Consider the following 13,764-nt stretch of genomic DNA (forward strand, 5'->3'; position numbering starts at 1 on the left):
TCTCACTTTCAACATTTGATATGTTATCCATATTATACTGTGAATAAAATATAAGTTTATGGGATTTGTAAATTATTGCATTTCTTCACATTTCACAATTTGTACAGTGTCCCAACTTTTTTGGAATCGGGTTTGTATTTTTTTTTTTTTTTTTTTGCTCTCTGTGTTAATCTGATTGATTGTAAAATGTCCTTAAGCTTTTAAAAAAATGTCTATATAAATACAATTATTATTATTATTAATTATTATTACTGTTGTTATTAAATGACAGAATCATCCTGTGCACTGTTGGGCCTTCTTGATAGGCAAATTAAATAACCTTATCTAAACGTCCAGTAAAGTGCCAGTAGTTGAGGAAACACTTTGATACTTGCTTAATCTATGCATTAAAAAAATGTACTTTAACTCTTTTAAAACATACCAATTCAGAAAATACATTCAGCACAATCATGAACCCAGTTGGGCATGACTGTGCAAATGTGACATTGCATCCAAAAATGTTTGTTTACATGCATACTCGTGTGCGTAACTTTGGCAGGTTCCCTTTCATTTGCTCCAGATGTCTCTGTGTATAGACAGTCACCCCAGGACACATGCAGTCACTCCCTCATTACCACCAAACCACGGAGAGAGATGGCAAGAGCGAGACAGGGATTAGCACAATTCCAGATTTAAGCTCACGCACGTCAATGAATGTTATCAGAACTCTTCATTTTGGGTTTAGCTTGAATTGAAGCTTGTATATGGTCTGTCTCTCTCCACAAAACGCTGCTTATGACTCACCAGCTCACTGGCAGCACCTTTCATCTCCTATAGCCTACAGCTCTGGACCTGGACGGCTCTCGTTTGGCCCTAGAGGCGCGCTGTATTTTTCTGCTTGATCTCATCAGTGGCTTGACCTGTACACACACGGATTCACCAGGGAAGCGTGAAGTGCTTTTTTCTTTTCACTTTTGTATCCTGCCTTTATTTAGCCATGTTAGTCGAGTTGAACACAACACGCATTTCATGCAGTGTCCTAAAAATCTTCCCTTGCAGCGATGGAGACCAAATGTTGGAACATACAGTAATAAGCAGCTCGGGATGTTCTGCCATCTTTGCTCTTAGCAAGCTGACTTTTCAGCTAGCACAAAGGGCTTCTTATGTGATTGTTCTGCATCCAGTATGTAACTGCCATGGGGCGACCGTTTAAGACCACAATTTTGTTTACCACACTGTAAGTTTTGCCAGGTACTCAGAAATTGGCTTTATATGGAAACATTTAAATAAAGTGGTTTTAGAGTCGAGCCAGATAGAAAAACTATGTTGAAGTAACAACTGCACATTGCATTTTGGGGTTTTAATTTAACAGTATATTAAAAGACAGACAGGAAGTGATTGGGGAGAAGAAAGGAACAGGATAGGAAATGGAGCACAAGGTCGCTTGACGCAAATAATGTTGAACCATATGTTGAATAACTGACTAGAAGACTATGGCTCAGACAACTTTATTTCTTGGTGTTGCAACTTTAAATTGATCTCTCAAACAATTACAACTAATACAAATTGTTTCTGGTAATTGTGAAATGTTTAGATTCACTCTTAGATCTTATAATTGAGACTTCATCTCACAATTGCAAATTTATATTTCTTAATTGTGACTTAGTATTTCACGATTGCAATTTATACCTCACAATGCAATTGTATATACAGTTGTAGTTTGTATTATTGGCACACTTGGTAAAGATGGTTGGATCAAAGATGGCTGTAAAAACATATTAGCCCATTTTAGTTGAGTGTTGCACAATTGCAATTTATATATCATACATTATATATATATATATATATATATATATATATATATATATATATATATATATATACACACTCACATATATATATACAGTGTGTGTGTCTATATATGTGCTGGTCATATGATTAGAATATCATCAAAAAGTTGATTCATTTTAGTAATTCCATTCAAAAAGTTCAATTTGTATATTATATTCATTCATTAAACACAGACATATATATTCAAATGTTTATTTCTTTTAACAGCTGCAGGAAGCATGAAGTGATCTAAAATGGAACAACAATCCTCTCCAGGGTGCTGTTATCCCTATTGCTTGTACACTTTTTTCTATCACATCTTTTCCTTCCCTTTGCCTCTCTATTAATGTGTTTGGACACAGAGCTCTGTGAACGAGAAGGGTCCAGCTGTGGCTTGGGCATTCGCGTCATGAAACAAGACTGCCTATTGAGTGTTCCTGGTAGCGTATCATCGACCAATCGCTACGAGTTTCTCAAGGCACATGGGTATGATGTCATAAGCGTAATTTTTTGTCCCCAAACCAGTTCAGCGGAAATGCCCTGCAACCGATTCTAAACATTTAATTTGGCCATGTCAATCACAATAACGATGGCCTACACCCAACCCTGATCCCTAAACCTACCCATCACAAGAAACATTCTGCGTTTTTAAATTTTCAAAAAACATCATTCAGTACGTTTATTAATCAATTTACATTGTGGACACACACACACACACACACACACATAATGGTTAATTTCGCCGTAGACATACATGCAAAATCACACACACAGAAGAGGTGAAGAAGAAGAGGGCGAAGAGGTGAAGAAGAGGAGAAGAGGTGAAGAAGAAGAAGAGGGCGTTCCAGTCTGTGAAAATGGAAACCCCCACCAGCACGATATAGCCCATTTGTGGCCGCAGTTGGATCATATTGCTGTGAACAGCCAAATTCTTTTGCAATGACCTTTCGTGTCTTGCCCTTCTTGTGCAAGGTGTCAATGGTCGTCTTTTGGACAACTGTCAAGTCAGCAGTTTTCCCCATGATTGTGTAGCCTACATAACTAGACTGAGAAACCATTTAAAGGCCTTTGCAATTGTTTTGAGTTAATTAGCTGAGTGTGGCATCAGGTGTCTTCAATATTGAACCTTTTCACAATATTCAAATTTTCTGAGATACTGAACTTGGGATTTTCCTTAGTTTTCAGTTATAATCATCAAAAATAAAATAAATAAACATCTGAAATATATCAGTATGTGTGTAATGAATGAATATAATATACAAGTTTTACTTTCTGAATGGAATTAGTGAAATAAATAAACTTTTGATGATATTCTAATTATATGACCAGCACCTACCTATATATATATATATATATATATATATATATATATATATATATGTGTGTGTGTGTGTGTGTGTGTGTGTGTGTGTGTGTGTGTGTGTGTGTGTGTGATTTCTTTTAATATGTTTTATTTTCAAATAGATTTTATATTGTTTTTACATCTTGCAATTATGACTTTATACAGAATATTTATATTACAGGCTTGCATATGAGAGTTTTCTGCAAAAAAAAAAAAAATCACTTCAGTGATCAGTATTTTGTCTTGTTTTCCAGTTTTTGCTGTGAAAGTGGCCATGTGAACGATTGAAGTTGGCTAGAGGAAGGGTTGGTATTGCAGCTGAAGATGGAGCCGAGCAGGGTGATGCAGTTTGGCCTGGGGCAACAGTTTGAGCTTGGATGGGTACAGATCTGAGAGCTCAGCTGCATGACTCAATACACTGACAGCAGGATCTCTCACAAGGAGATCACACACACACACACACACACACACACACACACACACACACACACACACACACACACACACACACACACACACACACACACACACACACACACACACACACACACACACGGTGCACTGCGTGCACACATACATATATCTAACCTGAGAAGAACAGGACATGAAACAGAGCTAGCAATGTGGGCAAAAAGCTCAGTGAAGCCAGAGCTGTGCTACCTGAGGGACCATTTCATTGCCCTGTGTGAGACATGACATGAAACTGTGCTCATCTCCTCTTTCAATGCATCTCTCCATCCTCCTCACCTCCTTCACATTTCCCTCTTTTTACATTGGTGTGGGTGTAAAAGCTGCTTTTACCAGAATGTGAGGCTTTCAAACCTTTCTGTTTCTCTCAGCGAGAAACACCCTGCTGTGTGCATTTACACTCAGCCCTGTCTGCACATACAATCTCCTTTTCAACACAACACCCTGAAGAGTCAAGTGGAGGCTAATTGCCACTAAAGGAGAGCACAGTCAATTTTACAACCAGACCTCAGGGATTGACCTTATGACACTTGTCTTCAGTCCAGACCGACAAGATTGTGGCAGGGATAAACTCTCTCTGTCTGAGCTGGATAACACAGCTGTTTTTTTTATAGTTTTTTTACATTTTATATTTGACTGCTCTATTCAGAACTTTCAGTTTTTTAGAAAAAAAAAGAAAAACATAATGGACCCTTTCCACAGACTGTGATGATGCGTTTTAACGGTCATCAATATCGTAAATCATGCATCATTTTTTCTTTTCTTGTTTTTTTATGTACATTTTTATATATTATAACACTAATAGTTTGTATTATATTACTTTTGCATCAAATTACAAAAAACAACTTAACATTACTGTGAGGGTGTTTCTAATACAGCGTCTATGGGAGTGATGGTAAAAAATTATACAAATCTTTCTCTCTTTTCACTGCCGTTACCAAGCTCACTTTATTTTTTCCTCTCTTTTTGAAATCACTAAAAATAAAAAATAAAAAATATTCTCTTAAGAAAATGTATTGCTTTAATGATATTGAAAACAAACCAAAAATACTGTTATATGATATATAATTTAAAATATAAAAAAATATTTTTTTCTTAATTTACTGCTAACAAGTTTGGAGTAAGAATATAATAACTTTAAATAAGTCTCTTATGCTTAGCAAGGCTGCATTCATTTGATCAAAAATACAGTAAAAAAAATATTATGAAATATTCAAATTTTAAATAACTATTTTCTATTTTATTTTATATATTTTTATATGGCAAAGCAGAATCGCCCTATTGTCACATGAACATTCAGAAATGCTGAATTGGTGCTCAAAAAACATTTATCAATGTTGAAATAATTTGTGCTGATAAATATTTTTGTGGAAATTTGATGCAGTTTTCAGGATTCTTTGATTATTGGAACGTTCAAAAGAAAGGCATTTCAAATCTTTTGTTACCGTATAAAAATATTTACTGTCAACTTTTATCAACTTAACACCTCCTTGTGGAATAAAATTATAAATTCCTTTCAAACAAACAAGAATTGAGAAGATTCATTTTGCATTCAGTAATTTTGAAAAATACATTTAAAATCATATTTAAAAAAAGCATTGGAGCATTTTTTGTACATCACTTTATGGTGGCCTTATAAAGCAGCCATTTTGAGATTACATGATAAGCTATACTACTTTTGCTTACAAAATAAACCAATCATTACTGACTACAAAAAGTCTTGTTTCAATGGCATTAATAACTGAAAACTCTGTAGATGTTGCATTCACACCACTGTCAATATACAAACTGGCCAGTAAAATAATACTTTATTTTTATTATTTTAATTACAAAAGACTAAATATATTTAGAGTGTCTGTGTTTGATGTGACCTAAAAAGGCTTTCGGGAGATCTTGAAGGCAGGGGACCCTATGTGCATAGACAGGCAGCGTCTGTGAATGGCTGCTGAACTAATTAAAGGTGATGAAGGGTACAGGCCTTTGCTCTAGGAGGGCAGGTACAACTGCATTAGTTTAGAGTTATGGGCCTGAGGGAATGGCTGTGGACTAGTTAAATGTGATGAAAGGTATAACATTTTGCTATAGAAGAGCAGGTAACGGGGGCTGCTGAATTAGTTTAGAGTTATGGCCTTGAGGGAATGACCTAGAATCATCAGAGGTATGAGTCTGTGTTATGGGACCGAAGTGCAGCATGGTTAATATAGTATTAGTGCAATATCGGGAAAAGTGTGCAAGGCCCTTGTATTTTTCTATCTATTTCTCTGTGTTATAAGAACTAGCTGTTTCGTGTGACGGTCAGCTATAAAACATTTTGTTACATATACACACACACACACACACACATTTGGGGAGAATACGATTTTAACCATAATATATTTCTTATGGTCACCAAAGCTGCATTAATTTGATTAATTAATTTGTTAAAAGTAAACATTTTAAATAACGAGTTTTAAATTAATTGTTTTGCATTTGAACATATTTCAAAATGTTATTTATTACATATTAATTTATTTTCAGCCTCATTATTCCGGTCTTTAGTGTCTTTAGTCCGGTCTAATGTGATGATTTGCTGCTCAAACATTTATTATTATCAATGTTGAACATTATTGTCACTTTGATCAATTTAATGGATCCTTGCTGTATAAATGTGTCTTTTAATTATTTATTTACCTACCCACCGAATTTAATCATGTATTATTATTTGTGTCACTGCTTTTGTTGTGTGCACTGATGTATTTTTTATTATAAATTGTATTTTTAGTATAAATTGTTTACATGTATTGCTTCATTTTGTTGCACTGTATGTTTGAGATGCTTTCTGGATTTTGACCAAATATGTAGTTTGTGTGTGTGTGCGTGTGACCGTGTGTGTGTGTGCGCATGTGTGTGTTCTCCAGGGGGTTGGTGGTACTATGTAGTGTGTAGTCTAATCATTGAACCTGAGAAAAAAAGCGTCTCATCCATAAAAAAAATATTGTCCCGGAGACCTACGATTTTAGCTATGTTCCTTGGTCCCACAAAAAAAAGAAATTTCTGATGGTCAGATCAAGTAGAAATAGTTCCTTTGACTTTTTACAATGCCAACCGCCTCATATAGTCTTTCCTTTTAATTTGCATACATGCACATTTTAATGTGAAAAGAAAGGCACGATAACAAATTCAGATCAGATCGAAAAACAGTGAAAGATATGCTTCTGTGAAACAACATGTTCCTAACAGACTTTGGCATTCCAAATACCTCTCTCTCACACACACACACACACAAACACGCACACACACACACACACACACACACACAATGAGTCACAGAGCTTTTTCACAAGAGCTCACTATGAGATGCCAACTTCATCAATCCATGCATTTAAACTGCTCATGTCTTCAACGCATTGACTAAAATCACCATTTAGCCAATAAAAAATGAGAACGATAGAAAGAAAAGTGCAGATGAAAAGATGAAGTGAAGTGAGTGAGTGGGCTGAATGGTCTATGCTGAGAAGAGGGCCATTATAACAGTTATAATATCAGAAAAAAGGGGGCAGAGAGTTGGTAAGGGGGGTCACATGGGTCAGAGAGAGACAAAGGTTACACAACAAATTATTCACCCCTCTGCTGGCTCTATTCTACACCCTTTTGTTAAGCATAAACGCAGCTTGGCAGGATCCACAGAGAGCTCTTCAATTCACAGTAACAACTCATAAACAGCCACTCATTATACAGTACAAGGGTCTGTTCAGCTCTTCAGCCTCAGAATGACACAAACACATGCGCTACAGCTATCGTCGCATGTGCAGATGTTAATGAAAGTGAACTGATATCTGCAAAAACACACCTACAGACTCATCCAGAGTCTCATGCACATGTTGACACACTCTGAGCCGGACAGTAAGAGCCCCCAAAACGCACACACATATGGAGGGCTGAGAGCATCAGGGGGAGCAAAGGAAGTTTCATACCTTCTTCAGCTGAACTGTGCTGGACCACAAGATAGACAGACAGAAAGATCCTCCACATTTCCATCAGAGCAACACACAAGAGAAGTCCAGAGAGGAAGAACACAGGAGAGGGAGACAGGAGGAAAGAGAGAATGAGAGAGAGAGAGAGAGAGAGAGAGAGAGAGAGAGAGAGAGAGAGAGAGAGAGAGAGAGAGAGAGAGAGAGAGAGAGAGAGAGGGGAGGAGGAGTCTGTCTGCTTGTTTTTATCTCAGATTAAAGAGAGGAGAGAAAGAGAGGGGGGTAGGGGAGCAGGGAGGAGTATTTATGTATGATGATGATTATGACTGAGAAGTCACTGAGCAAAGAACAACGAGAGAGAGAGAGATGAAGGGACCGATAAACTGACTTTAGCTACTCAATGTGATGGAAAGCCTAAAACGAGTTGGGCTAGTTCGCAGAGAAAGTGTCTAGACACGCAGGAGACAGACGCTCTCACTCAGTCACATTTGGTGAAGGCTCTGGCTTGGCATGCTGATGGGGCAAGGCGAGCCAGATTGGAAATATGCATCACTCAGTAAAAGAAGCTTGGAAACCTGCCTGTGTTTTCTTTTCTTCTCTTCTTTCAACTGAATCTTTTTTCCCTGAAAAACAAAAATACATATTTTGAATATTTTCTTTTGGCCTTGGTCACCTCTCATTTTCCACACACCACACACACACACATATGTACAAAGGTTCTTCACTATAGACAGCCACATAGAGTCTGTTGTATTCCTGAAGACTATGGCTGCTCAACTATCTCTTTGAAAACAGCGCCTTCTAGTGGACACATAGTGACTGTAGAAGACATCGCTGGTGCCCTACAGCCTACACACCATCTGCGGAAGATGTCCCAATTATAATTATGACATAAAAAGTCAAAATTATGACATGTTAAGACATCTCATTATGACAAAATCTATTATGACAAAAAAAATCAGTTGATACATATTGATTAAAAAAATCCACTATAATGTCATATTTATGAAAAAGTGTTTTTTTTTTTTTTTTTTTTTTTAAAACCTACTAATTCATATTTCCATGTCAATTTTGACTTTTTATCTCATAAATATGGCTTTTTAATGACAATTCTTGCTTATACTTTTTTCTTGTGTGGAAAAAAAAGGCTTTCATAACATGAATTAAATGAAATATCATTCCGTCCTGTCAGTCATCAAAGCACATATAGCCACCATACTATCTGACAGTCTGCCGTTCTTCTCCCCCCTATCTGCCCATTTATTATTAATTGCCTCTATTTTATCCGTAGTTGGAATTAGGGTTAGCTTGAAGCTCGAGTCTTGGGGTGCGACCTTGTCCTTCAAGGACAGAAATCCAAGTTTACCATATTTATAGTCATACTTCTGTGCACAATATAACCAGTGAGAATAAAACAAAAAATGTATTCATTTTTAAACATATTGTTAAAAGTCTAATTAAAGCACATACTTTAACTTTTGGCCCTCTAGTGGTTAAAAAACATGATTTTTGAGGAAGAACATTATTTTGGTTGTGCTTCGGCTCTGCATGACTGGTACGTTACTGGTCATAAAACATTATTCACTATACGTATTCACTTACTATCACAGCTCCATACTTCTTGCCATTCTTTGTTTATGAAATTTTTCGTGTTCCCTTTAAAGGATTAGTTCAGAATTAGTTTCAAATTAAACCCCATGACTTACTGTATATGACTTTCTTCTTTCTGATGAACACATCTGGAGTTATAATAAATATCCTGATGTTTCCAAGCTTTAATTGATAACGTTAGTGAAGGGATCCACTGAGTTTGAAGCTCTAAAAAGTGCATCCATCCTTCATAAACGTCCACCACACTCCAATAATAAAGGCCTTCTGAAGCGAATCAATAGTGTTGTAAGAAAAATATGCTTATTTATTTAAAACTTTATAAAGTAAAATAGCTAGTTTCCGGTAGACCGTCTTCCACTATCAACTTCTCTTCCGTATTCAACTTATTGAAAAAGCGTGACTGGTGTATGACGCCAGATATAGCATGCTTTTTTTTTACTGTATGCTAGGCATTTGCGTCAGTTGAATACAGAAGGCAGTCTGGCGGAATCTAATTATTTAACTTTATTAAGGTTTAAATATGGATATTTTTCTTGCAAAACTCCATCGATTCGCTTCAGAAGCCCTTTAAATACACTTAAGGAGGTGTAATTTTCATTTTAAAGTGAACTACTCAATTTAACTCTTTTTTGTTGTTGCTAATAGTCATTTGTAGGCGCTAACATTAGCGTATCAACCATTTCATTAGCTTCCACTCCAACATAAGTAGCACCCACAGGAAATTGACTACTTATTCTTAATAAACTTGAAAAAATCTCATATTGTCTTTTAAGATAATTGCAATTGGAACTTTCAGACTCAATCTTTCTTTTTTCTAGCTCAACTGTGACAGAACAGATTGGAAGCAAACATATATTGTGGGATATCAAAGGCAGCGAAGGATACATCTATATGCTGCCTAGAAAAATATCAGACGAGGGAAATCAGGCGATATAAACTTGGTTTGACGTTGGACGTTTGACATTCTTCAGAGATTCAGCTTCGAACACACTTCAATAGATAAATAACAACAGTCTGTATTGGAAATGTTTTAAACTGTAGAAGAGTACACATAATGCAGTTTATGTGTTAAATCTGCTTTTCCATAATAGAAACCTATATATTTTGTAATGTAAAATAGCAGGGACAGTCTACAAATTACAAAACGTAGAGGAAAACACTCAATTTTTCCATCCATACTCTTAAAAAAAGGTGATCTAATTGAGCACACAAAGCCACACACTCACACACCTGGTAAAAACACAGTAAATGTTACATATTTTAAATAAACAAAACTAGTGGTAGGTCTAATAGTAATGTGATTGAGAAAAATAAGTTTTACATTTTGAAAAATATTATATTAAATCCCAAATACAAATGCTGTGATCTATTACTATGTCCTAGAATAACTGCTTTTAGTTGATTTTACTATCATAACTGATGCAAAAACAGTGATATTGAGATTCAGATATGATTAATACATTTGTATAAATAAATATACTTTTTTTCAAATATAGAGGTGTTCTAACTCAACTTTAAATGCTGTATGTCGTTAGTGGTTCCTAGAAGAACAATTTAATGTTTGTTATATTCATTTATAAAACTACAGCACAACACGTATTATCCAAAGCAACACCTGTGAAAAATCTCACAAAGCCTGTGCGGTATTACCGGTACTGCCCCCTAGAGGGACACGTCGCAGTTTTCCTGGTTGAGTTTCATATTCAAAATGGATATACATTATTTAAATTCATACTGTGTTTTTTGCCAACATCACAGGGTGTGTCCAGTTACTTGGACCTGGAAGAGTATTTCCACATAGGTAATTGTGTTATTTGTAATCTAGGATAAATGCTATTGAATTACAAGACCACCAAGGACTCAGGAACCAGTAAAGTTATTTCACGGTCTTATATAATGTATGTGTATTAGTATATTATCCATGCATTGTTGTCACTGGCCTCACTGTTTTAATTGTTCCAGCTATCCAGCCGCTAAACACTTCCACAATCAACTCCACGAAGGTGCATTTTATGAAGTTTAATCATGAAAAGTGTGAAAAGATATTGCATTTCAAAGGGCTCTAATAGGCATGATGAAGCTGGATGTCTGCAACCACATGGAGCACCTTGCACAACTCAAGCACACAAGAAATATGGCCTACTTCCTCTTTTAAACAGGAAGCCATAAGAAAACCAAGGGAAACTCAGAAATAAGTATCAAAATAAAAGTCCTTGTATAAACCAAAGTTTTAAAGTCCAGCACACTCCCCGTCTGGGGTATGTAAAGACCCCACTGTAACTATTACTAATATTTTAGGGAGAGTAAAGTAGAACCACTTCTGATATAGGGCGAATAAAGGTTTTCTGCATGCCTTCTCTGATAAATTTCAGCTCCACTTTCCTCACAAGACCATCTTTGCTAGGTAGTGTTTTTGCAATTACAGCCATAGGCCACTGGTTTCTCTTGGCTTGATCATCTTTCATTAGCACAATATCGCCTTCCTTCAGACAAGGCTTCTTGTCTTGCCACTTCTGCCTACTCTGTAGAGTGGTAAGATACTCACGGCGCCATCTTGTCCAGAATGTTTCTGCAAGATTTTGCACTCTTTTCCACTCGGCCTTGAAAAGATCTTCATCTGTAAACTCGCCAAGTGGCGGAGGGCTTGAACAGGTTTTCTGGGTCAGAAGAATAGCAGGGGTAAGTATCAAAGGACATTCAGGATCTGAAGATACTGGTACGAGAGGGCGTGCATTAATGATAGCAGATACTTCAGCCATGAGGGTTACAAGAACTTCGTGAGTGAGATGAAGGGACTTTCTTTCAAGCAACATACAGTCAAGAATACGTCGGGCTATACCCACCATCCTTTCCCACGCACCTCCCATATGTGATGCATGGGGAGGGTTGAATATCCATGTACAAGCATGTTCTTGTAGATACTTCTGAAGATCAGAACCTGAAGTTTCTTTATTCATCTTGAGCTCTTGAACTGCTCCGAGAAAATTTGTGCCACAATCAGAGCGTATCTGCTTAGCAGGTCCCCTTATTGCAAAAAAACGTCGCAGAGCATTAATGAATCCGCTTGAGCTCAATGTCTCTACAACTTCAAGGTGCACCGCTCTTGTGCACATACATGAGAAAATGACTGCCCATCTCTTGGAATTGGAGCAGCCTCCTCTGGTGCGACGAGAAACAACCTGCCATGGTCCGAATACATCGACTCCTACATATGTAAAGGGTGGAGCCACTTGAAGTCTTTCTGCAGGCAAGTCTGCCATCTGTTGAAGCTCTGTAGGATGACGCAGCTTTCTACATGTCACACACTTGTTAAGTAGACTTCCAATGCATCTTTTGGCACTCATCAACCAATACCCTGCTGCTCGTATTGCTCCCTCAGTAAAATGCCTTCCTTGATGCTTGATTGCTTGATGGTAATGTCGAACAAGCAAGGTTGCTACATGATGTTTCCCAGGAATGATCACAGGATTGCATTCTTCCTTCTCAAGACCTGCCTGAGTAATACGACCTCCAACACGCAGAAGACCTTTGTCATCCAGAACAGGATGAAGATTCCGTATACTACTTTTAGGTGAGAGATTGCTTCCTGCTTTTAGATCACTTAGCTCTTCAGGATAGGCTACATTTTGAACGCTCTTTAGAATAACAATCCTGGCTTTTTCCAACTCCTCAACTGTGGGACTGATACTACAGAGATGCCATCCACTACATCTCGACTCTTTTAATAAATGGGAAAATGACTGGGAAATGTGGCTTAAATGAGCAATCGCTTTGATTAACTTACTCAAACTGGAGAAGCGTTCAAAACGCTCAGGAGTCAGGAACTGCTTAGGTACTGAAGTTAAACATGAAATCACTAGTGGTCGGATTTCTGGATCTAGTTCAAGATCTACAAGATCATAATTCTCTTGAGGCAAGGCATTCAAAGGTGGAGAGTTCGAAAGGAAGTCTGGCCCTGTAAGCCAAGTTGTGCTACTGAGATAGTCAGCTGATACAGATCTTGACCCATGATCTGCAGGATTGGCATCTGATGGAACATAGTTCCATTGAATAGGAGTAGAGGACTGAAGAATTCGTTGAATTCTGTTGTTCACATACACATAAAAGCGTTTTGTTCGATTATGAATATATCCAAGAACAACCTTACTGTCTGTGTAGAACTGAATACTGTTGAACTGCAAGCCTATTTCTTCTACAACCATGTCTGCGATCTCAACTGCTAAAACTGCTGCACAGAGTTCTAATCTTGGAACAGTCAGATCTGGCCGTGGTGCCAACTTTGTTTTCCCAAATACAAAGCCAGTATCTATTTGGCCATCTTGAGATATGGATCGTAGATAAGCTACGGCTGCAACCGCTTTCACAGATGCATCTGCAAATATACACAATTCTCTTGTCTGAACCTCTGAAGTAGGAAAAGATGAGTAAGTGCGTGGTATCTTTAGATCTTGTAGGTTTTGTAAGGAGTTCCTCCATCTGATCCATTCTGGCTTTAGGTCATCTGGTAATGGAGAATCCCAGTCTTCAGCCTGCATTGAGAGTTCCCGAAGCAACAGCCTTCCTTTGATGGTAACAGGAGCAATA

General features: G+C 37.2%; 1 protein-coding gene across 1 annotated transcript in view; it reads right to left on the reverse strand.

Annotated features, from left to right (window-relative positions):
- The window catches only part of ephb6 (eph receptor B6), a 66,900-nt gene extending 59,204 nt beyond the window's left edge, over positions 1 to 7,696 (reverse strand). Inside the window, exon 1 of the mRNA XM_067448900.1 lies at positions 7,573 to 7,696. Coding sequence (XP_067305001.1) covers positions 7,573 to 7,636 — 64 coding nt within the window. The 5' untranslated portion in view covers positions 7,637 to 7,696. The remainder of the gene's footprint in view (positions 1 to 7,572) is intronic.
- Between the last annotated feature and the right edge of the window lie 6,068 nt (positions 7,697 to 13,764).

Source organism: Pseudorasbora parva, chromosome 7 (assembly GCF_024679245.1).
Source record: "Pseudorasbora parva isolate DD20220531a chromosome 7, ASM2467924v1, whole genome shotgun sequence".
NCBI lineage: Eukaryota > Metazoa > Chordata > Actinopteri > Cypriniformes > Gobionidae > Pseudorasbora > Pseudorasbora parva.